General features: G+C 65.4%; 14 protein-coding genes across 14 annotated transcripts; 8 read left to right on the plus strand and 6 right to left on the minus strand.

Annotated features, from left to right (window-relative positions):
• Positions 1–41: 41 nt before the first annotated feature.
• MICPUN_93697 (predicted protein) lies at positions 42–3845 on the plus strand (the record flags this gene model as incomplete). Its single annotated transcript, XM_002500494.1, has 2 exons — positions 42–198; positions 304–3845. 2 exons carry the CDS (start codon positions 42–44, stop codon positions 3681–3683), a joined length of 3537 nt encoding a protein of 1178 aa, XP_002500540.1. The 3' UTR covers positions 3684–3845.
• A 147-nt stretch (positions 3846–3992) lies between these two features.
• On the plus strand, positions 3993–5354 carry MICPUN_67496 (predicted protein; the record flags this gene model as incomplete). The annotated part of the gene is made up of 2 exons (XM_002500495.1): positions 3993–4679; positions 4773–5354. Coding segments are annotated over 2 exons (1269 nt in total), but the record flags the coding sequence as incomplete, so codon positions are not given.
• A 178-nt stretch (positions 5355–5532) lies between these two features.
• Positions 5533–6678, minus strand: MICPUN_56996 (predicted protein; the record flags this gene model as incomplete). The annotated part of the gene is made up of 1 exon (XM_002500924.1): positions 5533–6678. The coding sequence occupies one exon, from the start codon at positions 6676–6678 to the stop codon at positions 5584–5586; it is 1095 nt and encodes a 364-aa protein (XP_002500970.1). The 3' UTR covers positions 5533–5583.
• A 674-nt stretch (positions 6679–7352) lies between these two features.
• MICPUN_67316 (predicted protein) lies at positions 7353–8486 on the plus strand (the record flags this gene model as incomplete). The annotated part of the gene is made up of 2 exons (XM_002500496.1): positions 7353–8166; positions 8206–8486. Coding segments are annotated over 2 exons (1095 nt in total), but the record flags the coding sequence as incomplete, so codon positions are not given.
• A 520-nt stretch (positions 8487–9006) lies between these two features.
• On the minus strand, positions 9007–9432 carry MICPUN_56998 (predicted protein; the record flags this gene model as incomplete). Its single annotated transcript, XM_002500925.1, has 1 exon — positions 9007–9432. One exon carries the CDS (start codon positions 9430–9432, stop codon positions 9007–9009), a length of 426 nt encoding a protein of 141 aa, XP_002500971.1.
• Positions 9433–9601: 169 nt separating this feature from the next.
• On the plus strand, positions 9602–11716 carry MICPUN_56999 (zinc permease family; the record flags this gene model as incomplete). The annotated part of the gene is made up of 1 exon (XM_002500497.1): positions 9602–11716. One exon carries the CDS (start codon positions 9602–9604, stop codon positions 11714–11716), a length of 2115 nt encoding a protein of 704 aa, XP_002500543.1.
• Positions 11717–11828: 112 nt separating this feature from the next.
• On the minus strand, positions 11829–12775 carry MICPUN_57000 (predicted protein; the record flags this gene model as incomplete). The annotated part of the gene is made up of 2 exons (XM_002500926.1): positions 11829–12370; positions 12472–12775. The coding sequence occupies 2 exons, from the start codon at positions 12773–12775 to the stop codon at positions 11829–11831; spliced, it is 846 nt and encodes a 281-aa protein (XP_002500972.1).
• A 136-nt stretch (positions 12776–12911) lies between these two features.
• On the plus strand, positions 12912–15035 carry MICPUN_80171 (predicted protein; the record flags this gene model as incomplete). Its single annotated transcript, XM_002500498.1, has 3 exons — positions 12912–13355; positions 13536–13983; positions 14161–15035. 3 exons carry the CDS (start codon positions 12912–12914, stop codon positions 15033–15035), a joined length of 1767 nt encoding a protein of 588 aa, XP_002500544.1.
• A 99-nt stretch (positions 15036–15134) lies between these two features.
• MICPUN_57002 (predicted protein) lies at positions 15135–16520 on the plus strand (the record flags this gene model as incomplete). Its single annotated transcript, XM_002500499.1, has 1 exon — positions 15135–16520. One exon carries the CDS (start codon positions 15135–15137, stop codon positions 16518–16520), a length of 1386 nt encoding a protein of 461 aa, XP_002500545.1.
• Positions 16521–16536: 16 nt separating this feature from the next.
• Positions 16537–17453, minus strand: MICPUN_52244 (predicted protein). The gene is made up of 2 exons (XM_002500927.1): positions 17349–17453; positions 16537–17235 (listed from the first exon to the last, which is right to left on the minus strand). The coding sequence occupies exons 1-2, from the start codon at positions 17405–17407 to the stop codon at positions 16620–16622; spliced, it is 675 nt and encodes a 224-aa protein (XP_002500973.1). The 5' UTR covers positions 17408–17453; the 3' UTR covers positions 16537–16619.
• Positions 17454–17595: 142 nt separating this feature from the next.
• MICPUN_107924 (predicted protein) lies at positions 17596–18377 on the minus strand. The gene has a single exon (XM_002500928.1). The coding sequence runs from the start codon at positions 18361–18363 to the stop codon at positions 17740–17742; it is 624 nt and encodes a 207-aa protein (XP_002500974.1). The 5' UTR covers positions 18364–18377; the 3' UTR covers positions 17596–17739.
• Positions 18378–18676: 299 nt separating this feature from the next.
• MICPUN_57005 (predicted protein) lies at positions 18677–20392 on the plus strand (the record flags this gene model as incomplete). Its single annotated transcript, XM_002500500.1, has 1 exon — positions 18677–20392. The coding sequence occupies one exon, from the start codon at positions 18677–18679 to the stop codon at positions 20390–20392; it is 1716 nt and encodes a 571-aa protein (XP_002500546.1).
• A 139-nt stretch (positions 20393–20531) lies between these two features.
• Positions 20532–24042, minus strand: MICPUN_99502 (predicted protein; the record flags this gene model as incomplete). The annotated part of the gene is made up of 2 exons (XM_002500929.1): positions 20532–23853; positions 23981–24042. 2 exons carry the CDS (start codon positions 24040–24042, stop codon positions 20532–20534), a joined length of 3384 nt encoding a protein of 1127 aa, XP_002500975.1.
• Positions 24043–24336: 294 nt separating this feature from the next.
• On the plus strand, positions 24337–24720 carry MICPUN_57007 (predicted protein; the record flags this gene model as incomplete). The annotated part of the gene is made up of 1 exon (XM_002500501.1): positions 24337–24720. The coding sequence occupies one exon, from the start codon at positions 24337–24339 to the stop codon at positions 24718–24720; it is 384 nt and encodes a 127-aa protein (XP_002500547.1).
• Between the last annotated feature and the right edge of the window lie 50 nt (positions 24721–24770).

Here is a 24770-nt window from a genome sequence, read left to right on the forward strand (position 1 = left end):
GGGAGAATCCGTGAGGCAGTATGGCCGCTATGGACGTCGACATGAGCGAGGAGAACGTGGCGGTGGAGGAGGAGGAAGAGATCGGGCAGGAGGATGCTTGGACCGTCATTTCCTCTTTCTTCGAGGAAAAGGGTCTGGCGCGGCAGCAGCTCGACTCGTTCAACGAGTTCATCCAGCACACCATGCAGGAGATCGTCGGTGCGTGGGACCCCGCCCTCGCCCCAATTCCTAGGGTTTTTTTTGGGCCAATTTGCGCGATCGCGACCGTCTGACCCACCTCGCCCCGCCCCATTGTTCTAACAGACGAGATGTCAGATTTCACGATCGAGCCGGAGGAGCAGCATATGCCGGGGGAGGAAGCGGATGGGAAGGGGAAGAAGAAGTACAAGGTCGAGTTTAAGCAGATCTACCTGTCGAAGCCCATGGTGACGGAGGCAGACGGAATGACCTCCACGCTCTTCCCCAAGGAGGCAAGGCTTCGCAACCTGACCTACTCCGCGCCGCTGTACATCGACATGGCCAAGTCCACCATCACCACGACGGATGAGATCGACGCGACGACGGGCAAGTATATCGAGACGATCGACACGGAGGAGTACCCCAAGGTGTTCTTTGGCAAGGTGCCCATCATGCTGCGGTCGCAGTACTGCTCGCTCCACGACCACACGGACAAGGAGCTCACCGAGCTTGGCGAGTGCCCGTACGACGAGGGCGGCTACTTCATCATCAACGGATCGGAGAAGGTGCTCATCGCGCAGGAGAAGATGAGCACCAACCACGTCTACGTCTTCGAGAAGAGGCAGCCCTCCAAGTACATGTGGGTCGCGGAGTGCAGATCCTCTCCGGAGAGCGGCGCGAGGGCGGCGAGCTCGTGCATGGCCAGGCTCTGCCACGCGCCGGGAACCAAGGACGAGGCGGGTGTTATCAGCGTCACCATCCCTTACATCCGAACGGAGATTCCCCTCTTCGTGGTGTTCAGGGCGCTTGGATTCGTCGCGGACAAGGACATCCTGGAACACCTCGTCTACGACTTTGAGGATCACGAGATGATGCAGCTGCTCCGCAACTCCATCGAGGAGGCGCAGGTGATCCAGTCGCAGGACGTGGCGCTAGATTTCATCGGTAAGCGCGGGAGCGCGGTGGGTGTGACGAGGCCCAAACGCATCCAGTACGCCAGGGAGATTCTCCAGAAGGAGCTCCTCCCCCACGTCGGCGTCAACGAGGGTTGCGAGACAAAGAAGGCTTACTTTTTGGGTTACATCGTGAACAGGCTGCTGCTGTGCGCGCTCGGTCGCAAGAAGGAGGATGACCGCGATCACTTCGGCAACAAACGGATGGACCTCTCCGGTCCCCTCATCGCCATGCTTTTCCGCCAGCTTTTCCGTAAGGTTACCAAGGACGTCAGGCTGTACAGCCAACGGTGCATTGACTCGGGGAAGGACATCCAGCTCACTTTGGCGGTCAAGGCCAAGACGATCACCTCGGGTCTGAAATACTCGCTCGCGACGGGCAACTGGGGCGCGCAGGGTGCGCAAGATATCCGGGCGGGCGTCTCGCAGGTGCTCAACCGCTTATCGTTTTCGTCTACGCTGAGCCACCTTCGAAGGCTGAACTCCCCTATCGGCCGCGAGGGCAAACTCGCCAAGCCGAGGCAGCTGCACAACAGCCACTGGGGCATGGTGTGCCCCGCGGAGACACCCGAAGGACAGGCGGTCGGGCTGGTGAAAAACCTCTCCCTCATGTGCCTCGTCTCTGTTGGCTCGCCCAGCGCCCCGCTGCTCGAATTTTTAGAGGAGTGGTCGATGGAAAACCTGGAGGAGATTTCGCCGTCAGTCATCGTCAACGCTACGAAGATCTTCGTCAACGGCGTATGGGTCGGTGTACACAGGGAGCCGGCTCAGCTCGTGCAGACCCTGCGCAACCTCAGGCGCAAGCTCGACATCACCATCGAGGTTGGCGTTGTCCATGATATTGCACTGCGGGAGCTTCGACTGTACACGGATTATGGGAGGTGCATCAGGCCGCTGTTCATCGTCGAAGACAACCATCTGGTGATAAAGAAGAAGGACATCCAGATGCTCTACGAGAAGGAAATCACGGGTTACACCTGGAACGACCTCGTGGCGACCGGGTGCATCGAGTACGTGGACACTGAGGAGGAGGAGACGACAATGATTGCGATGACAATCGACGAGCTCGTTGGGCAGCGCATCAATGCAGAACCTGGGGGCGTCAAACACATGTACACCCACTGCGAGATCCACCCCTCCATGATCCTCGGCATCTGCGCCTCGATCATTCCCTTCCCGGACCACAATCAGTCCCCGCGTAACACTTACCAGAGTGCGATGGGTAAGCAGGCCATGGGCATGTACGTGACCAACTTTCAGATTCGCATGGACACGCTGGCATACGTCCTTTTCTACCCGCAGAAGCCGCTGGTGACCACCCGCGCGATGGAGCACCTGCACTTCCGCGAGTTGCCCGCGGGCGTCAACGTCGTCGTTGGCATCATGTGCTACACGGGTTACAACCAGGAGGACAGCGTGATCATGAACCAGTCGTCCATTGACCGCGGGCTCTTCCGCTCGATTTTTTACCGGTCTTTCAAAGATGAGGAGAAGAAGCAGGGCTCGCTCACGAAGGAGGAGCTCGAGAGGCCGAGCAGAGACACCACGCTAGGTATGCGTCACGGAACATACGACAAGCTCGACGACGACGGTTTGATCTGCCCTGGCACCCGAGTCAGTGGTGAGGATATCATCATCGGGAAGACGAGCCCACTCCCCGAGGATGACCCGTCTGCGGTTTCCAAGCGCTTCACCAAGCGTGACTGCTCCACGGGAATGAAAAACTCCGAGACCGGCATCATCGACCAGGTGCTTTTGACCACAAACGACCAGGGCCTTAGGTTCGTCAAGATTCGCGTGCGATCGTGCCGAACCCCCCAGGTTGGCGATAAGTTCTCGTCCAGGCACGGGCAAAAGGGTACGATTGGCATGACTTACACCCAGGAGGATATGCCGTTCACGTGCGAGGGTATCGTGCCGGACATCATCGTCAATCCCCACGCCATCCCCTCGCGCATGACCATCGGGCAGCTCGTCGAGTGTCTCATGGGCAAGGTTGCGGCGATGATGGGCAAGGAGGGCGACGCCACCCCGTTCACTCCCGTCACCGTGGAGAGCATCTCTGACATGCTGCACATGTGTGGCTATCAGAAGAGAGGCAACGAGGTGATGTACAACGGCCACACCGGACGCAAGCTCGAAGCTAAGATCTTCCTCGGGCCCACGTACTACCAGAGGCTCAAGCACATGGTGGACGATAAGATCCACTCTCGCGGCCGCGGCCCGGTGCAGATCCTCACCCGCCAGCCCATGGAGGGGAGATCGAGGGACGGTGGCTTGCGCTTCGGAGAGATGGAGCGCGATTGCATCATCTCGCACGGCGCTGCGGCGTTCCTGAAGGAGCGCCTCATGGATCAGTCCGACGCCTACCGCATCCACGTGTGCGAGACGTGCGGCCTCATCGCGGTGGCCAACCTCAAGAACCAGACGTTTGAGTGCTGCAAGAACCCGAGCGAGCGGACCAAGGTTGTGCAGGTGATGATGCCCTACGCGTGCAAGCTCCTCTTCCAGGAGCTCATGTCCATGGCTGTCGCGCCCAGGCTGGTGACCTAAGAGGGGGATGAGGACATGCTAGATGCCGCGGGGGGCTCGGACGGTGGTGGCCCAAGCGCCACGTAAAGCCACCAGCCCCCTCGGCGTCAGGCACACTTCATATAGACGAGCAAAAAAACAAAAAATAGCGGAGAGTTGTGAATCCAACGCAAATAGTACCTTCGTAGTTCTCACTGTGCTCCGGCGGGGGCGTCGCGTCACTGGGACTCACTGTAGCCATTCCGAGCGATGCCCCCTAACAAAGCAGCCAACACCGTGTCGCCCGGTCGTAAGCCGCGGAGCGTCCAGGCTCGCGTCCACGCTTGGCTCATCCTCCTGATCTGGGCGCCCGCGATCTTTTACCGCGAGCGTGTGGCGTTCAACCTCGCGGGGGCATCGTGCCAGTGGCCTGCGGTGGACGAAGGAAACGGAGCCCGGAGCAGTGATCCTTCAGTCCACGTCGCCGTCGTCGCGGACCCGCAGCTCACCACGTATCTCTCCTACCGCGAGCTTGGGCGGGGCAACCCGGGGCTCATCGCGGTCGAGGGCATCTCAGACGCGTACATGTCCCGCGCGTTCCGCCGCGCGGTGCTCTCGAACGACCCGGAGCACGTGCTTTTCCTGGGAGATCTGATCGATCAGGGCGAGTGGATCGTGAACCCGGAGGAGTGGGACCAGGCCCGGGGACGGTTCGACCGCATCTTCAGGTGGCCCAGGCGAGCGTGGAGTGGAGATGTCCACGCGACCGGTCCGCTCGACGACGGCGACGACGGCGTGCCCCGGGACCGCGAACGGCCGGTGTCGTATCGCACCGTGCACGGGAACCACGACGTCGGGTACTCGCGCCACGCGGTGCGGCTCCGGCATCTACACGCGCGACACGAGGAGTACTTCGGGTCGACGAACTTTGTGCGGCGTTTGGGGGGAGTGGACCTGGTGGGGGTGGGCGCCATGGCGCTCGACGGCGCGGATGATCCCGGGGCGAGGTCTGCGCAGACGAACGAGACGTGGGCGTTCGTGGAGAGCCTGGCGGCGGGGGACGAGTTTGGAACGAGCCCGTTCGCGGAGGGGGAGGGGACGGCCGTGGATGACGAGGGGGGCGGGGTCGAGGCGCGGCGATGCGTCGGCGAGCCGGCTCGCCCGAGGGTGCTGGTGACGCACGTTCCTCTGTCCAAGCGGTCGTACGAGCCGGGGACGTGCGGGGACCAACGAACGTCGGAGGTGATCCGCGATAAGACGCACATGAGCTCGACGGCGGGAGGACGCAGAATTGAGATTCCGAGGCACGACGGGCTCGGGTGTTACTATCAGGATTACCTTCGCCCGGCGACTTCCCGTCGGCTGCTCGACAAGGTCAGGCCGACGCTGGTGCTCTCCGGGCACGACCACGACCAGTGCGTGGGCACGCACGAGGTGTTCGCGTCGGATGCCACGGGGCGCGCGTGCGCAACCTCCGGTCGGTCGGCGACAGAGCACACCGTCGGGTCCTTTTCGTTCCTGATGGGCAACCCGAGGCCGAGTTTCGCGATGATGACGGTTCGAGGCGCGTGCGGGATGGACGACGGCGCGTGCCCGGCGGAGCTAGGGACCGGCGGAGCTCGCGACGCCGTGAACGTGTCGCTGTGCTTCCTGCCCTCGCAGTGGAGCACGTTTAAGGTGTACGGCGCCCTCGGAGTCATCACCGTCTTCGCCCACGGCTGCGCCGCCGTCGTCGACGCGAGGCGGGGCGCGAAGCCGGCGCGGGCGGCGGCGCGCGGCGCGGTGGGGCTAATCGGGACGTGCGCGGCCGCGGCGCTGATCTGGACGGCGGTGCTCCTCCTCGACCTCTCGGCGCCTTGACCTCTCGGCGCGGGGGCGGCGGGACGGTTTTGTTCGTTCGTTCGTTTCGGTGTTACACGCGTTCTATGTACACGAGGTCAAATCAACGCCGGGACTCGTCGGAGGCCTCCTCGGTCTCCGCGGCGGGCTCCTCGCGATTGGGTACCTCGGGGCTCGCGAACCCCATATTCCTCATGCGAGCCGCCGCCTCCTCCGCCTTCTGAAAGTCGCCCAGCTTCGCGCCCGCGTCGGCGGCTTTCGCCGTCCCCGCCGACTCGGGCCCCTTCGAAGTCGACCGGGTCGCGAATGATGACGCGTCCTCACCCGAGACTCCCTTCGGGCGCATGCGCGCCGCGTCGCCGAGCGAGGACGCCTTCCGCGAAAAAGCCCTTTTCGAGGACGCCCCCTTCGAGGAAGCTCTTCTCGCCCCCTTCTTCGCGTCGTCGCCGAGCTTGGCGGAGGCGGCGGCTCTCTTCCTGGCCGCCTCCTCCGCCGCCCTCGCGGCGGCGCGGGGACCGATGGCGTCGGCGTCGGCTCCGATCTCGACCGGGTACACCTTATCCTCCTCCTCCTCCTTTTCGTCGCGGGCGCTGCGCGTGCTGGCGCGGTGCCCGTGCGCGTGGTCGTCGGACTCGGAGACGTCCGCCTGGGGCGCCAGCGATTCGCGCTCCACCGAGAACATGGACGAGACGACGTCGGTGGACACGGCGCCGGTGGCGAAGAGGCCGAGGGCGACGAGGACGGCGCACACGACGAGCGCGATCATCGCGGTGGACGCGTTGATCATGTTGGAGTACGAGGAGGATCCGCTCCTGCCGCGCCTGTTGGACACGGCGGTGCGGGTCTGGATTCCCGCCGGGACGGACGCGCCCCTCATGCCGCGCTCCATCTGCTGCGCGCGCTCGTCGGTGACGTAGTCGTAGTCGCTGTACTCAGTGCCGGAGGTGACGTCGCCCTCGCTGCTGGACTGGTTGAGATCCACGAGGGTGTTGTCGCTGAATCCGCCGCCGAAGTAGCGCCGCCCGCCGTACTTCTCGGCGATGCGCGCCGAGTGCGATTGGCCCGATGAGGACGCGGGGGCCGCGGCGCCGGCGACGCGCGGATCGTTGAAGTAGAGCTGGCCCCGGTGAACCGTGAGCTTCTGGCGCGGGTTGGAGGCCAAGAGCCTCTCGGTCTCGGGCTCCTCGCGCTTGAACATCTCGGGATGTGAGTCGAGCGCGCGCGTCGTCGAGTGTCGGGGCCGCGTCCGACGTGCGGTGTTCGGCCCACGAACGAAAAAAACGACGCTTGTAACCGAAAACGGCTCGCCGCAGATCGTGTATGTGTTTCCAGTCTCAGGTTCATCGCCAAAAAATAACTCAAGAAATAACTCAAGGCTGCGGACCCACACAGGGACCTCGCCACGGATTGCTCTCTCGGCACCGCGTTGCGCGAAGGCCACCGCCAATTACCTAAGACCCTCCCCCACAACCCTCCCAGCTTCTTCACTCTGGGAGGCGCGGGGCCATGGGGTGGCGAGCGAGCGCCGCGTCCGTGCGCGCCGCGCGTGCTCTCGCGCGGTCGGCCTCCTCAGCGGGCGCGTCCACCTCGGCCTCTTCGGCGGGCGCGGTGACGGGTGCGGTCGGAGAAGCCGACTGGCGGGGTCGTTGGCGTTCGACGCGGATCGGCCATGACCGTTGCCCGTTCCACCCGGGGCGGACAGCCGCGGGCGCCGCGGTTGGTCGAGATCATTCTCGATGGATGGTCCTACCATCATCGCCGACGTCGTTCGCGCGCTCGTTCGCCGCATCGCCGCAGCCGGCGGAGGATGCCGCGGACGAGGACATCGGCCCGGTCACGCTCAATTTCTCCGAGCTCGTCGCGCCCGGTGACTCGCCGTTGGGGGCGTACGAGAGGCTGTCCAAGCAGGGGGTGCTCCGGTGGGACGAGGCGCAGCACAGGGCCTTGAAGACCCTTAACGAGCTTCACGCCAAGCTCGTGGGAGACATGGACGGGGGCGCCGCCGCGGCGAAGAGAAAGTCGGAGGCGCCGAAGAAGGAGGGGAGCTGGTTCACCGACCTGTTCACCGCCAGGGAGGAGGACGACGAGGGCGGATACGCGTCCCACGGCGGCGTCTACCTCTTCGGCGGGCCCGGGTGCGGTAAGACTTTCTGCATGGACCTCTTCTACGCCTCGTTGCCCGGAACCGACGGCAAGGAGAAGCGTCGCGAGCACTTTCACTCCTTCATGCTGCACACGCACCAGACGCTTCACAAGCTTGGAAAAGCCGGGCACACCGAAGATACGGTGGCTATATACGCGCAACGGGTGGCGAAGAAGACCAGGGTCCTGTGCCTGGACGAATTTCAAGTCACGGACGTCGCGGACGCGATGATCATTCGCCGTTTACTGGACCAGCTGTGGGAGCGGGGCGTGACAATCGTGACGACGTCGAACAGGGAACCCGACGAGCTCTACAAAAACGGGCTCAACCGCGTGCAATTCCTCCCTTGCATCGAGGCCATCAAGGCACGATGCGTGGTGCACCCGATGGAGAGCGTGCGGGACTACAGGCTCACGGGGCGGGGGATCGCGGGGGAGGATACCACGGGGGGTGAGAGCGGCGGGTTCAAGGGCACGTGGCGGGTCCGAAGGGAAGGGGAGTCTCACGAGGAGGGTGAGCGCTGGCTCGAGCGGCGCCTCCAGCGTCTCGCGAACGAGGAAAAATTCATCGGCGTGGAGGTAGCCATGGGCGGGCGGCGGATCCAGGTCCCCAGGGCGGGCGGCGGCGTCGCGCTGTTCCGCTTCGACGAGGTCTGCGCGTCCGCGATGGGAGCCGGGGACTACACCGCCGTGGCTTCAACGTTTCACACCGTCGGTCTATCCCGGGTCCCTCGGATGACCATCGAGCGAGTGGACCTGATGCGCCGGTTCATCACGTTCATCGACGTCATGTACGAGCACAAGGTGAAGCTGTTGGCTTGCGCGCCGACGTCCCCGGCGACGCTGTTTGAATCCAGCGGCGGCAAAGGTCAGCGCGACGAGGAGTTTGCGTGGGACCGCGCGGCGAGCCGTCTAGCGGAGATGTCGACGCAGGAGTACGTGGAGGCGCCGTGGCGTCCCAAGAGCGGGGCGTGGCTCCTGGAGCAGGCGCGCGTCACCGAGGTGGTCCCCCCCGACGTCCTGCGCGGCTTGTGGCAGAGGTACGATGCGGATCACAACGGCGTCCTCGACGAGCAGGAGCTCGAGGAACTCCTCGCGGATCTCAACCAGATGCGACGCGGGCACCGGAACGTGCCGCAGGAGCAGTTGGACAGCGCGTGGGAGATGCTGACGAACCGAGGGCAGCGAGGGACGCGGGACAGGGAGGGGATGGGCGGCGCCAAGCCCAGCAGGCGCGGCGACGCGTTCATAACCTTCGAATGCTTCATCAAGTACGGCAACGAGGCGTTCGCCGCGTGCATGACGCTCGCGTGAGCACGACGGGCCATCGGCAACCTGAATCATTTTTATTCTAACGTAAACCTACTACGAGGCGTCACCTCATTCATAACCTCGATCGCTTCGCGGTCATTCGCTCCCTAAACTCCGCCGGAACCGGCGTCGGCTTGGCGTCTGGGTCGACAGCCACGTACGTGAGTTTGCCCTCGAAACACCTCCTGGAGTGCACCTCCCCCACGTAGCCCACCTCGAAGCTCGTGGTTCCCCACCTCAGGACTTCGCCCGAGATTGTGAGGTCGTCCAGGAACTTCGCGGGCGAGATGTACTTGAACTCGCTCGCCACCACCATGCTGAACCCCCCTCCGTTGGTGACCACGTCGTTTACCCAGGCTAGCCCCATCCTGTCGCGCAGCCACAGATCCATGACGCAGTCGCACATGGCCTGGTAGTGCGCATTGAACACCACCCCTTGTTGGTCGCACTCCGAGTACCGGATGACCAGCGTGTGGCTGTAGTGCGGCGACCGGGCCATCTCACGTCGCGGCGCGCGTCGTACTGAGAAATCTGGTGCCTTCTCCTCCACCAACCTGACTCGCGGACTGCAGAGGCCGCGGGATTGCCCCGTAAATCTCGAGGCCACACCGAGACGCGTCGGAGGGTCCTAGAGGGGCGCGGTCGGGCTGGCGAGAGTCATGGTCGAGATGGGGCCGCCAGAGGGGAAAGGGGTGACCGTGGGTGGTGTGTTCCTGCTCACCACGATCATGGCGGCCATGAGCGGGCTCGGGGCGATCCCGTTCTTCTTCGTCGGTCGGCTCTCGCCGCGGATCGCATCGCTGGGAAACGCGGTGGCCTGCGGGGTCATGCTCGCCGCGAGCTTCGACATGATCCACGAGGGTGGACCCTACGGCGGATTCTACGTCGTGTGCGGCGTGTGCGCGGGGGCGGTGTTCATCTCCATCATGCAAGGGTGGCTGCACGGCGCCGAGGACGTCAAGTTCGAGATGCTCCGAGGCGCGGACGCGCGGAAGACCGTGCTCATGGTGGGGATCATGGCGGCGCACGCCCTGGGCGAGGGATCCGGCGTCGGCGTGTCCTTCAGCGGCGCCAAGGGATGGGCGCAGGGCCAGCTCATAACCTTGGCCATCGGCGTCCACAACATCCCGGAGGGCTTGGCTGTCGCGACGGTGCTCGCGGCTAGGGGCGTCTCTCCCTGGAAGTGCGCGGCGTGGTCCATCCTCACGTCCATGCCCCAGCCCCTCGTCGCCGTCCCGGCCTTCGTCTTCGTGGAGACGTTCCAGGCGCTGCTACCCTTCGCCATGGGGTTCGCGGCGGGGTGCATGGTGTGGATCACCCTGGCGGAGTTACTCCCGGATGCGCTGGAACACGCGGGGGGCGGGGAGGTGGCGACGTGGGCCACCGTCGCCGCCGCCGCGCTGGAGGGCTTCCGGATGTACACGTCGTACCTGGAAAACGACGACGGGAGCTTCGATTCGCCGTTCAAGCCCGCCGAGCCCGCGCGCGTGCCGGACGTGGTTTTGGCCGCGTCGGATCCGATCCCGTCAACGTTGGGCGACGCGACTTTCGACGGCGGCGCGCCAGCTGTGAACGCGGTTCCCACGAACGCGGTTCCCGTCGGCTCGTCGTCGAACGACGCGACCGACCCGATGCCGCGCTCCTTGCCCAACATACACGCCGTCGTCGGTTCGACGAACGCCGACGCGCTCTTTCCCGCGGCGCTGGCGTGCCTGGCGGTTCCGCTGGCGTGCCTCCTCGCCGCGTTTTTTCTCCCGAAACTGTTCGGCCCGGACGTTCTCACCCCCAGGCGCCGTCGGAGGTACGGCCGTGGTACGACCGGAACGGGCCTCGGGGACGGGCTGTTGGACCGCGGCGTGGATTCGTCCCAGGTGCTGGACGTCGCGGAGCTCATGGCGGTGGCGGCGGGGGCGAGCGCGATGACGGCGACGATGAGGCTCGCCGGCGTCGTTCACAGGTGCCGCGTCGGCGACGCCCCTTGGGCTGCCGCGCTCGGCGGTGCGTGCCTCGGGTACCTCGCGTACCACCTCGCGGCGGATAAGTTCACGAGGACGAGTTCCGGGAGGGGGGGGAGGGACGCGGGGCGGGAGGATAGGAAACGAAGGGAGCGGCGGAACGGTTGGGCCGACGGGCCGGAATCCAACTCGGCCGCCGCGGACGACTCGAACGGGCACCGCGACGACGACCTTCGGGTCAACGGCGATGTTGGATCGCACGGATCGACACAGGATCGCGGGGACGCCGCGGACGGGACGGTTCGCGCCGCCGCCGGCGTGCTCCTCGTGGCTCTGGCCGTCTTTGCCGCCGCGGAGGGCCAGGCGCTCGCCGCGGCGACGTCGGTTCTGGGGGGACACGTGGCGCTTCCAGCGGCCATCCGCGGGGCGCCGCGCGCGCTCGGCGCGGCGTGCGCTGCGGCGGCGTCGGGACAGGGTCGGTGGTCGGTGGCGTGGTCGGTGTTTGGAGCCGCGGCGCTCGAGCCCGTGGCGATGTTCGCGGCGGCGTTTTTTGGGGATGCGAGAGACGGGGATGGGGCAAGCGGCGTGGCGTTCCTGGACCCGTCCGCCAGCGTTGGGATCGAGGCGTTCGCGGGTGCGATGTTGATGGCAGCGGCGGTGAGTACGGTGCTGCCGGTGGCGAGGAAGCGGGGTGAGCGCGCGATGAAGATGGGTGAGCCGGACCGGGCGTTTGGCGGGTTTGGGCTCGGAACCTTCTTTTCGCTGGCGACCGTCGTGGTCGTCGGGTCGCTGTGCTGGCAGACGCCCTACTGCGACAGGAGATGGTGACGTTTGCGTCACGTCAATCATAACACTTAGCACGCGACGTGTGATGACCAACGGCACACGGATACTTTTCACGAGACGCGACCGCGCACCGGTTTGCGTGGTTAAAAATAATCTACCGGAGCATGGGCATGGATGGCGAAATTGGCAGCCGCCCCATCCGCCCCATCCCCGTCTTCTCCGGCGGCAACGGCACCGACACCAGCTGTCGCATCACACCCACGATCCCCATCGCCAGACCCACGCACTGCATCTGTCGTCCCTTCAGGGGCGTCGCCCCGAGCAGGGACAGCGCGAAGAGCGCCTGCGTGAGACCCGACGCCACGTCCAACGCCGACGCTACCGTCTTCTCCTCGAGCTCCTCCCGTAGCTCCCACTCGTCGACGTCGTCGTCCCGCTTGTTATCGCTCGCCAGCGGGTCGCGAAGCGCCCTCGTGTACGCGATCAGGTCCGGCACGTGCCCCGCGGCCATCAACGCCGATCCGGCGGCCCATCCCATCAGCGACAGTTTGTCGCACACCTTGTAAAGTGTCGATCGCTTGTCGACCGCCCCCGCGCCTCCCGCCCAGACCACGTGGTCGCACGTGACGTATACCGCCGTGCTGATGGCCTTGATGCACTCGAGCGTGCGCATCGCGCCCTTCGTCTTGGGCTTACCTGCGGGTGATCGATGGGCAGTTCGGGGACGCGTGAATCAGTTTCGGATAAAGTTGGGCACTCGGACGCGGGAAAAGGTTCGGGTCGGGAGGGGCGCACACCTTTCGCTAAGAAGGTGTCGATGAGCACCGCGACGGGCGTGTAGAGCCTGAACGGTCGCCGCGCATCGTTCAAGGCGAATCCAATCGACGTCAGCACGCTGCCGGGACGGCCCCCGGAGATGACCATCGCGACGTACTGGATTAGACCTACGACCCGATCCTTTCCGTCGGAACGCTTCAGTATCTCCGACCAACACGCGTGCGTAGGGAAGGTGGTGAGCCTATTCACCACCCTGGTCGAGTCACGGCGAATTGGAGGTCGCCGCTGCGCATCGGAGGACGGCCGCGACCTGGGTTTCGGCATGGTGGCTTCCCCGCGCCTCCTGATACTGCTCAGCGATGCACGGATAAAGTCTTTGACAACCGCAAAATTCGAAAAAGTTCTGTGACCTGACAGAAGAGAACACCGTCGTCCCCCACACCTGACAGCACCTGACAGCATGTCCGCGCCCCTTCCGAGCTGCGTGACCGACCCTCTGGGCGCCGTGGCGTCCGCGTTTGACGCCGCGATCGGCTCCGGCGACACCGCTCCCGATCAGGACGGCGACTGGGGGATCAAGGCGACGCTTCAGGAGGCTCTCGATCGGCCCGGCGTCATGGAGCAGATCCCCGAGATCAACGCCGTGGGCGTGGACAACGTGCGCCCGGGACAGCTGGTCCGCTTCCGCTGCATGGTGCAGGACATGTACAACCCGGAGTACTACGTCGGCGCATACAAGGACAGGAGCACGGGCGGCAAGTGGAGGACCACCAAGTTCACCGAGAGGATCTCGGGCGGCAACTCAGTCAACACGGGCGAGAGCCAACCCGACGACTCCGCCGAGCGCGTGATCTGGGAGCGACGCGTGCTCTACTGCGTTCCGATCCCGGGCGAGAGCTCTTGGGTGCGCCGACTCGACGGTGCGGTCGCCAGCGCGCCCCCGCCCACCCCGTTAAAGACCCACGAGGGTCCCGCGGGCACGTCCACCAAGCGCTCACGATCGGACAAGGACAACGAGGAAAACTCCCGCGACGACAAAACCGTCGACCTCGCCGAGTACGTCAACGACGACGACGACGACGAGATCGCGAGGGACGACGAGGACATGGTCGCGAAGATCCTCGCCGCCGCCGGAGAGCGCAAAGAAGGTCCCGCCGCGAAGGTCGACGAGAAGGTGGACGAGAAGGCTGCCTCCTCCAACCCGGTGGCGAAGCACCCACGAGCCGACCACGCGACGTGTCCTCCGGCGTCGATCGTCCCGGAAGCCGCCGAGAGCATGGACGAGTCCCTGAACCTACCGCTCGGGGCCACGGACGTCGCCGACGGGCTCCCGCGCGCGGCGCCCGCCATCGTCAAGGTTTACGAGAGCGAGGATGCGCTGCCCGTGAAGCTCAACGACGTCCTCGAGCTCGTCGGCGTCTTGCAGATTGAACCCGACATCTCGAACGACGTCTCGAACACGAACAACGACCAGCAGCAGGCGGCGATGGCGGCGGCTGCGGCGGCGGTCAACGGCGATCCGGCCACCAGCGGTGCGGCGGGTCTCGCCGCGGCGTTCGCCGACTTCATGATGGACGAGGATCGCGCGCATAACCCGCCCACTTCCGTCGTGCCCAGGTTCCACGCGTTCATCGCGAGGACGTCGTCGGCGCGGAACTTTGCCGTTCTCCCGCATCGACCGAACCCACGACCGACGCACGCCGACGAAGGGGCGATCGAGGCACCGGCGGAGATACGAACCGCACTCATCCAGCACCTCGCCGTCCCGCTGGGCGGCGATGTCCTGGCTGCCGAGTACGTGCTCGCGGCAATCGTCAGCCGCGTTCACACCAGGACCGATTCGTTGGCTCTCGGTAAACTGTCGGTGACTCTCATGGGAGTCCCCGAGGGCGGCGACCTGCCGCGAAACCTCGCGGCGGCCATCGCAGACATCGCTCCGTGCGTCGCGCACTTACCGCTGTCGATCGCGGGCCTAAACGCGAGGTCCTGGACCCCGAAGAAGGACTACGGGGTCAACCGGCTTCGATCCGGGCCGCTTCAACTGGCTCCCGGGACGGTCGTCGTTCTCGACGAGACCGCGCTGACGTCCGGGCAGCTGCGGGAGACGGGCGTGAGGAACGTGCAGGCGCTCAAGCAACTCGTGCAGCTTCAGGAGCTGGAGTACGACTTCCAGTACCACCAGATGCGGGTGCCCGTCGACGTCGCCGTCGTCGTCTTAACATCCGCGAAGCAAGGGGACAGCGTCGTGCAGGGGGGCGAGTGCAGGGTGCCGCTGCGCATGGTCAAGGACACGCGCGTCGCCGAACAGCTGGACCCCGTCATGGCGAGAACGATGCGCCGGTTCGTGGCCAGGGCGTGGGGAAGCGACCACTCCATCAGCGAAAAGGCGGGCAAGGAGATTGAGTCCGAGATGGTCGCCGCGCGGCAGGGCGAGCGCAAGGCGACGGAGCTGGAGTTTCACAGGTGGCTGACCATCGCCAGGCTTTGCGCGCTGAGCTCGGGGGAGACGGATTTGACGGTGAAGCACTGGAAGCACGCGATGGAGTGCGAGAGGAAGACGGAGGAGAGGCTCAGGCTCATGTAGATCCTCGCGCGTGACGTTCACACAAACCACAAGGACGGCACTTTTTTGCTCTCGAAAACCAAATGCTACTCGCTCGACTCACTCTCACGCGCGCGCGACATGGGCGCCCCCGACCTTCTCACGCGCTCGTTCGCGCCGCGGATCACGTTCGTGGATATGGCTGAAAAGTGGCGCGATAATCAGCCCGCGGTTTCCGTCGCATTCGCCGGCGTCAACAGGGCGCGAAGGGCGCGTGCCGCCGCCGCCGACGCGAGTGCTGATGCAGCCGAAGCCAGCCTCGGAAGAGCCGACCTGATGCCGCGGGATGACACCGTCGATGCGACCAGGATCGCATCGGGCGCGTCATCAAGCCGCGGCGATGACGGCGACAAAGGATCAGAAAGCCGCGCGGCGTGGAGCGTCGCCCTCGGCACGGGACTCGAGCGATGGATCGCGGACCGAGGCATCGTCGTGAGCGAGCCCAAGCACTTCGTCGATGTGGAGGCCCTCTACGACCTCTACGTTCGCGACGTGCACCCGGAAGGCAAAGCCCCGAACCTCGTCACGTTCAGTAGCATGGCCGGCAAGACCCTGCGTAGGGTCCTCGCGCCGGCGACGCTCGCGCGACGCGTCGGAAAGCTCAGCGTCACCTGCGAGGCTCTGCCGGCCACTCGAGAGAACTGGCCGCCGCGGATGGCGAACAAGAAGGCTGAGAAGATAAAGAAGCACGGCCCGAAGGACCCCGGGCGGTCTCGACCCCACGACCTCGTAAAGCAGGATAAGGACTCCACCGGCGCGACGTGCGCGAGGTACGTGAGCGAGATGCTGAAGCTCGCGTGCGGCCCCGAACTTGTTCGGCTCCGAGTCTTCCCGGACGCAAAGGAACTCACCGAGGCCTTCGCCGCATCCAACGCCATACGAACGCATCTCTGGAGCCGTTACAAACCGAACGACGAGCGCGTGTGTTTGATCGCGGTCGGGGACGGGAACACGCCGAGGAGCGCTGCGCTTTGCGCGTTCCTGACCAGGTGGCAGTGCGTGGCGGTGGACCCTGAGATGGTGCCGTGGCGCGACTGGCGGAGACGGCACAAGATTCAGGACGCGACATGGAGCTCATGCGAGGTCAAGGAGGGTGACGAAATCGACGAGGAAGGGGATACGCACGGGTGGGGTGGGGTCCGGCGGCTGCAGGTGCACAGGCGAAAGATGCAGGAGATGGTGGTTGAATGCGAACTCGCGCTGATCGTCATGATCCACGCGCACATCTCGTTGAAGGATGTTCTGGCGGCGGTGAAGACCAAGTCCGGGGAGTGCGCGGCCGTGATCCTGCCGTGCTGCAACTGGTACTCGAGGCTGGCACACCCGGACGGTGCGACGGCGCCGTGTCACGAGTACGAGGACGACGCGGTCGTTTCGCCGCAGCGGACGGTGCGAGTGTTTTCTTCGCTCCCGTGCGGCGTGTCGGGCGCAGGCGACGGCGTGCCCTGTCCGGAGGTTGTCGCGTAGCTCAGCGGCTCGCCGGTTGGAACACGTTCGAGAACCTGACAAGGTAGACTAAGGTTCCAACTATCTAAGGGTTTCAGCTAAGACTTAGCTAGTAGACTACTAACGCACCAGCACGACGACGCAGCACACGGTGGCGGCGACAAAGAGGAACGGCAGGAAGCAGCACCTCGCGCGACAGCCGCGCCGTTTGCCCGTGCCCGCCGTCCTCGCCGGCGCGCCCGGCGGGTGCGCGCCGTGCCTCACGATCTCACCCGTGGGTCCGCAACCCGCGTCCTCCAGGCGCGCCTTGCTGGGTATCTGCGACAGCACCTCGTCGATGTCCCCGTCGCGAAACTGGAGCGGCAGCGACCACGCGAGCCTCTTGTCCGCGTCCGAGAGAGGAATGTCGTTTCCGTCGTCGCCCTCGAGGTCCACCCTTCGGTCCGCCCCCGAAGCGATCGCGTCGACCGCGTCCCTCATCCAGATCTCCCCGCCGGACTGCGTGAAGACCGCGGGGGATAACACCCAGGCCACGCACTCTGTTCCGCCCCTCTGCGCCTCTAGGAACGCGCGGAGGCCGAGCAAGAAGGGCGCGGAACCGAGGCCCTTCCCATGTCCCGTCACGAACTTCTTCACCGCGACGAGCATAGACCTGGGGTTTGATGACCTTTTTCTTTCCAGGAGGTCACCGAGCGTGTGCCACTGGGACTCGGCGAGGTCTGCGTGGAATCGAGAGCTGTGGGGATGGTTGAGGAGAGGAGGCGGGGTCAGATGGTGATGTGGTTACAGGAAGCGGTGACAGGAAGGCGTGAGACGGGTTGCGGGTGACAGGTTTACAAGAGATCGTACCGCTCGGCGTTGCGATCCTGGACCGATCCATAGTCACCCACAAAGTCACCCCCACCCATGACACCCGACGGCGGATCCTGCCGCGGGCGAGAGCGGCAGTGCGGTCCACGACTCCGATGTTGCTGGCAAAACTCCTCCGATTGTTTGGAAAAAAAAACACGTGCGGGACCTGGACCTGTCTGCCTCACGTGTTTTTTGGGTCCTTCTTGGATCCCTTTTTGGGTGAAAGCGACCAAAAACTATGGTTCGCAAACCGACGTTTCGATAACATAACACAAAAACGCGCTAACACTGATGACACACTCGCGGGATAAGGGTTGCCACGTCTTGAACCTCATTCGCCCTGAAGCAGCACCCCGGGCTTACCGCGACCCCTGAATCGACGAGTCGCTCACCTGGACCTCTGGTTCGCGTCGGGATCGTACTGATCCGGGTCGTAGGTCACGCCGTCCGAGCCGCGCGTGACCCTCTGCGGCTTGGCCGCCGCGTAGCCGCCGCCGGTGGATCCCCCGTAGCTGGGCTTGGGGGCAGAGTAGCCGCCGCCGCCGCCGCCGCCCATGTAGCCGCGCTGGTTGGCGTCGGGGTCGTACTGGTCGGGGTCGTAGTGCGTGGGTCGGCCCTTGGCAGAGCCCGCCGAGGAATAGGAGGAGGAACCGCCGGAGTCCCAGCTGTAGGCGTTGGAGGAACCCCCGGATCCCGAGGATGGGGAGTCCCAGGAGGATGTGGACTGCGCGGGAGCGGCGGCGGCGAAGGACTCCTGCTTGGGGGGTGGCGGGGTCCAGCGCTGACCGCTGCGCTGGTTGGCCTCGGGGTCAGCCTGGTCGTCGTCGTGGAGGATGAGCTTCTTTTTCCAGGGCGCCTGGTCGGAGCCGTACGGCTTGTCCTTGCCGGGGTACTGGGTCCCGCCGGATCCGCCCACGCCGCCGTGGGCGACGACCTGGAGGGAGCCGCGCTTGGCGACCTTGGGCCGGCGGGTGACCGGCTTGACGGTGAACAGAGAGGTGATCGCCTGCATCTTTTTCGGAAACGGAAATGTGTTCGCGTGCGCGAGTACGAGTGCGATCCAGCGCGGCGTCGTTGTTCGTTTCCCCCAAAATTGCCCCGCGTGTTGAGTCAGCAACATCCAAGCTGGACCAATCCAGCGCCGCTTTTTCGTGCGAGATACGGGACGATTTTTGAGAAAATAAACGGTTGAATTCCGCACGTGTCGTGCCGGTCCGCACACGTGCTCGGACCGTGTTCGTCGTCTGCGGCCCGGGTGTTGACGACTGTTACACGGGCTTTGGTGCCGTCCGGACCGACACTCGGGAGGGCGCGCCACCAAAGACATGGGCGGCTTCAGCGAGTATCGGAGGAAAAAGGCCACGATGCTGTCCGCGGCGAAGCGCCTGCGGGTCGAGGACCGCGGCGGCCAGGAGCGTAGGTCAGCGCGCGTCGGCCGGGGCGCCGAAGATGGAACCGTCGCTTCAGACCGCGGACTGCCCACGAGGGGGTGGCAGGTCTCCGTCACCGAGCCCGTGGCGGGCTCGAGGAGGGGCCTGAGCAGGCCGCTCGTGGCCGGTGAGCCCATCATGAAGAAATCGGATCGGCGCGAGGCGACGTCGGACCGACGGCGCGCGGGCGGGTACGGCGCCGCCGACGGCGCGCCCATCGCGTGGGACGCCGCGGACGATCTGCCGATGCATCCGAGGACCCGCGGCAGGTCGTCCGCGGCCGCGTCTTCCTCCTCCGCGTTTCCCTCGTGCGCCGCTCTCGTGACCGGCGTCGCGCTGATGATGATGGTCGCGGTGTGCGCGCTCGCCGTCGTCCACCCGGAGCTCGCGCGCGCGGGCGCCACTCACGCGGCAGCCGCCTGGACCGGGCGCGTCTCATCTTTTGTCTCCTCCTTCCGACGCGAAACCGTCGACACGCAGTCCGCCAGGCTAGCCTTCCTGGCCCCCCACGGCCACGACGGAAGGCATCGACACGCGCAAAAGACGGCCGCGAAGATGGGACCCGGGTGCGAGCTGTTAAGCGTCGAGGAGGCTGCCGCGTCCGTCGCCGCCGCGTTTGCGAAAGGGGAGTCGTCAATCGGCGCCGCGTGCGAGGCGGCCAAACAATTCCGATGGGACGACGTGGATCCGTACGTCGACGCCGCCGCGAAGGATCGCGTGGGCGGTAACGAAGACGAAGGGAAGGTGGTGGTGTTCCACGCCGGGTCGCGGTTCGACCCCGACGCGGTGACGCGCGCCGCCGAGATGATGGCTCGGGACGACGAGGTCGATCCGAAGGTTTCGCCGGGCGAGGGTAGCGCGGGCGCGGAGAAGAGGAAGGAGAAGAGCGGCGCCGCGCACGTAGGGAAGAAGGAGAAGAGCGGCGCCGCGCACGAGGGGAAGAAGGAGAACGCGCTGCCCCTGCCCGGCGGTGGGGACGAGCCGCCGCCGAGGCCGACGGGGAACCTGACGGCGCCCCCGGCTCCACCCGCTCCACCGCGACCCGTTCCGGCGCTGCGGGATTCGTCAACCGCCAAGTCCAAGAAGGGCGCGGGTCTGGGTGAGGAGCGTCTTCCGGGTTCAAACGGCGGGGTGTTTGGGGTGCTCAGGGGGTTGATGAGGAGGCGCGAGACGTCGGAGGAGCGCGCGTTCAGGGCTTGGCAGAAGAAGCACGATACCGGCGAGGTTGGGGCTGCGACGGCGGCTCGAAGATTGCTCGCCGTCCCCGGGCGGGACGGGCGTTCGAAGACGACAAAGTCGCGTTCGAAGGATCGCGGTGAAGGATCTAAAGTCCCCGGTTGGACGTGCGTCATCGTGGGCGAGAACGCGAGGGTCGCGCAGAAGATTTCCCGCGCCGTCGCGGACGTGGGTTTGCCGTGCGCGAGCGTCGTGAACCGCGCAAACAAAACGAGGGACGGCGCAAACGTGCGAGGTGAAGAGTGCGAGGTGAAGAGGGCCCGCGCGGCGGACGTCAAGTTGATGAGCCGCGCGAGGCACGTCGTGGCGACGGAACACAACGACGGTGCGCACGTCGCCGCGCTGCTTCGGCGGTGCGCGAGGGACGCCGCGTGAGTTGCGTACTTCGTACTCTTAATCGTTGACAATTTGTCGGCTGAGTTTCACTCTTTATGATAGTTCCTCATGATGATCGTGTCGGTAATCCCATTCTGTTGGTACAGACGTTCCGAGAATCGATCCCGCCCTCGCCCGCTCACAGCTTGAGCGTGCGCATGCTCTCGCCCAGCGCATCCGGCGACAGCGCCTCGTCGTCCCCGCCCCGGGTCTTCTTCCCGGTGGTCCCGCCGCCGCTCTTCCACAAACCGCTGAGCTCCTTCATGATGTTCTTATGCGGCGTCCCCGCGGGCATCCTCTCTTTCGTCGCCGCGAAGTGCTCCTTGACAAAGAGGCTGAACGCAGTCGGGGGCTTCTCCTCTGCCTTGCTGCCGTCGGGGTTGAACTTGCCGAGATACTCCAGCCGACCGTTGCATACACCGCAAGCCTTGGCCTCGACGTCGATGGACTTGGAGTGCCGGCCGTACTCGGTGTTGCACCACTGTTGCGTGCACCTGTACCTGTACGGCTGGAAGATCTCGTACGAGTGGCAGGTATCGACGGAGACGTCGGGGTAGGTTCGCATCGCCTGCTTCGCCCATTTCTTGAACGTTGCGCCGTGCGGGGGCTTGGCCTGGTGGTCGAGGAGCCAAGCCGCGGCGTGACACATCTCGTGCAGCAGAGTAGCCTCAAGCTTCTCCGCGCAGTCGAGCACCTTGGTGGACAGCTCGATCCTGGCGCTGTACTCGCTCAGGCCAGTGCTCCTCGTCACCTTCTTGTAGTGGGTCAATCCCGCGGTGGTGAGCAGCTTGGCGTTCCAGGAGATGTCCAGCTTGGCGGGCAGCTTCCCGTCGAAGGCGTCCGCGTTGAACTCGTTGTACAGCGCCCTCGCGATTGTCTCCTTGTGCTTGCCGTAGTTGAGGGTCTTTCCCGGCTTGGCCGCCGACGCGAGCGCCGCGGCGAGAGCCTTGCTGTGCGTCGGCGGCGGCTCGTTCCCGAAGGACGCGCCGAATCCGACGGTCTTCCTGCCGGCGGTGTTGGGCGTCTTGGCCCAGCTCGGGGTTCTCGCCTCGTTGAGCACCTCCGCGAGGGGCCGCGGGGGCGTCGGGGTCTTGAGGTCGTCGAGTCCGTAGGGGTCCTGAGCGGTTCCCTTGGCCACCATCGTGCGGGGCAGCCTCGGATCGTTCTCGTCGGGTTCCGGCGAGCTGCCCTCACCCTCTGAGTCGGTCATGTGCTTGACGTCGTCGTCGCCGAACGTCAGGCGACTGCCCTTGCCGGGGGTCTTCCCCGGGGTGCGACCCTTGAGGATGCTCTTGGGCGCGCGAGAGACAGTCTTGGGAACCTCCGGGGACGGGGTCACGTTGGGCATCACGCCGCCGCTGCGCGCGTGCATGTCCTCCGCGATGGCGTTGGACGATGCGTCGGAGTCGTACTCGACGTCGTCGTCGTCGCAGACGAAGTCATCGTCGGCGGAGCACGCCTCGTCCTCGTCCTCATCGTCGTCGTCGTCCCCATCGTCGGAAGCCTCGTCGTCGATCCACGCGAGTGCTTTTTTCCTCGCCGACTCGATCACAGCCCTGCGTTGGGGCCTGCGCCTCGCGGGGGTGACGGCGTCCGCGGCGGTGGAGGCCTCCTCAGAAACCTCGGGCTCCGGCGCTGGCGCGGCGGCGTACTTGGACGACTTCTTGAGTGCGGATTTGGGAAACGCCTTCGGCTGCGTCGCGGCGAGCGCCGGCGCCGGGGCGTTCGCGGCGGCGGACAGCTCCGAGGACGCCGCGTCGTCGTCAAAGTTCGGGGCGCGCATCGCCGCCTCGCGCGCCTCGCGCTGCGCCCGCATCTTCATGTTTGAGGCGATCCTCCGCAGGATGGATCTCCTGCCGGTGGTTGGGGGCGGCGCGTTGAAAACCGGCTGCGCGGGTGGGGTATTCGCCGCGGGGGGCGTTCCAATCGACGGGGACTCGCCCGATCCCTCCCCTTCTTCCCCCTCCCGCGACGATGCCTTCTCGTCGTCAGCCTCGTCCTCGTCGCTGCTGTCCACGACGGCCCGGGATCTGCGACCGGGGGTGCGACGGGCGCTCACGGGCATCTCGTCGTCGTCCTCCTGGTATCCGGTCTCGTCCGCGGCGTCGTCCTCGGCGGAGCTGTCCAGCTTCTCGCGAACCGTCGCGTTCATCGCCGGCGGCGTCGCCTTGCTGGTCACCTCGTCGTCGTCGTCGCACTCCTCGTCGGTATCGTCGGCGTCGATGACGATGGGCGCGTCCGGGACGGGTTCCGCTAGCGGGGTACCGTCGGGGAGGTCGGAGACGTCGACGACTTCGGGACCGGGCGACATCATCGGCGAGCCCTCCGCGGCGTCAGCCTCTGCTGCAGCCTCCACGGCGGCGAGGTCGGCCATGGAGCTCTCCTCCTGGCTGTCGGTGCCTGCGACGGATGCGGTATCGGCCACGGACTCATCGTCGTCCTCCTCATCGGCGTCGTCCTCGTCGTCGTCGTCGGTCGCGAGGACAGACTCCTCCGCGGTGGACTCGTTCGCATCCTCTTCCTCGTCCTCGTCATCCTCGTCCTCCTCCTTCTCGCCCACGACGGGAGCATCCTTTTCCTCCGGGGGCGACGAACGAGCGGTGGACACGGTCGATGGCTGCTTGACGAGCTTCGCGGGCATCTTGAAAGGCCCCCCCGCGCGCCTCATGCACTCCAGCGGGTCGCACGCGCCGTCCGGGCCCGAGCCGCAGCTCTCGTCGCCGCAGCCCATCACGCCCTCCTCCACCGTCACCGTCATGCCCTGCAGAGCGGCGGAGAGGTCATCGGCGGCGACGCCCGCGCTGTCGCTTGCACCGCTGATGGATTTTACCGGGGAGTTGGTGGCGGTCGCGAAGACGTCTTCGGAGTCATCCTCCTCCACCTCCTCGTCGTCGTCGCCGACAGCCTCGACAACCTCGGATTCGTTGTTCTCATCGTCGGAGCCGCCGCTGTAATCGAGCTCGCGCGACGTGTCCGATTTATCGTCCGCCGCAGCCTCGAGGGTCTCGAGGAGCCTGTTAACCACGGTCGCCGCGGCCTCCCTGACGTTGGGCCCGGACTTTGGCTTCTTGGCGAACTTGAGCAGCGCCTCTTTCGGGTCCACACCGCCCGTGCGCATCGCCTCGACGCCCTTGCGCACGAGCGCCAGGCCGCGCTCGAGAGGGTCCGTCGGGAGGTCTGCAAATTCGGAGTAATCCGCACCGTTCTCCTTGGACGCGATATCTCCGTCTTTCTTCTTGGCCGCTTTCGCCGCGGTCTTGAGCGCGTTGGTCAGGCCGGTCACCGCGTCATCATCGAGACCGCGGGTCTTCTTCGCGGTCGTGGCGCCGTTGGTGCGCTCGCCGAGGGGCTTGCGCAGAGGCTTAGCCTTGGTTCCCGGGGTGATCGCGGGAAGCGCGCGAGATACGACCTCCTCGTTGACGTCCGTGCCGACGATGGAGACGGTCCCGCCGAGCTTACGCCTGGAGAAGAGGGAGGGCGGGGGCTCGACGTGAGATGCCGGAATGGGGACGTGTGTCGGGGTGCACACATCCACGGGAAGGGCCGACGGGGCGGTTCGCAGCGGGAGCGGGGAGGGGGTTCACTCACCTCGACGAGCGTTTCCCCGTGGCGGGGGTCTTGGCCGTCAGCTGGCTCACCAGGCTGCTCATCGTCGCAGCTCGTTCGTTGCAGCCGACGCTCGCGCGCAGTGGTTCCCCTCGCAACTTCCGAGACAGCTGCGTTCGAACGAAACGGATTCCTCTTTTACCCCTCGTTTACGAGTCAAGATGTAACTGAAATACCCATAGAAAATGGTCTAAGATTAAGATTTACGAGCACAGGGTTTCGTGGTCAGGTCCCATCAGGAGATCGAATTTTGCGACTGCTCAATGAATGACTAGTACCAGTATTTTCGCGATCGGCACTTTCGACGGCACGTCGAAGGCAGGCACGGTAGACCAGTCATGAGCGGAGTTCAGCTCAAGGCGGTCCAGGACCTGCAGGCGCAGCTCACGAAGGTGATGGAGGAGCTGGATCACAAGGTGTTCCGCCCCCAGCAGAAGGCTGCCTTCCAGTGCAGCATCAAGTGCACCGATCTGCGAGGACCCCAGGAGGAGATGCACGCGTGCCTGGCTAAGTGCGGCGAGCCCATCCAGCGGCACGAGGCCGCGGTCATGGGGGAGCTCCAGGAGTTTCAGCACAGGGTGCAGAGGTGCGTGCAGCAGTGCCAGGATAAGCAGGCCACCACCCAGGACCAGGGCAAGTTTGACAAATGCGTTAGTGAGTGCGCCGTGTTCTACCAGAAGGAGCTTGCGTCCCTCAAGCCGCAGCTGATGAAGAAACGGTGATCAATCGACGCGAGGGGGATTGGGAGGTGAAATATGACGGATGCACGGGC

This window comes from Micromonas commoda, chromosome 3, assembly GCF_000090985.2.
Source record: "Micromonas commoda chromosome 3, complete sequence".
In the NCBI taxonomy this organism is placed as follows: Eukaryota; Viridiplantae; Chlorophyta; class Mamiellophyceae; order Mamiellales; family Mamiellaceae; genus Micromonas; species Micromonas commoda.

What these genes read in the sequence shown, in the direction of transcription:
- MICPUN_107924 (XM_002500928.1), bottom strand. Translation starts at nt 18,363, where the DNA reads ATGCAGGCGATCACCTCTCTGTTCACCGTCAAGCCGGTCACCCGCCGG.
- MICPUN_52244 (XM_002500927.1), bottom strand. Translation starts at nt 17,407, where the DNA reads ATGGGTGGGGGTGACTTTGTGGGTGACTATGGATCGGTCCAGGATCGC. An exon ending in CAGGATCGCAACGCCGAGCG is followed by an intron (nt 17,236 to 17,348) that starts GTACGATCTCTT and finishes CCATCCCCACAG; the next exon opens with CTCTCGATTCCACGCAGACC.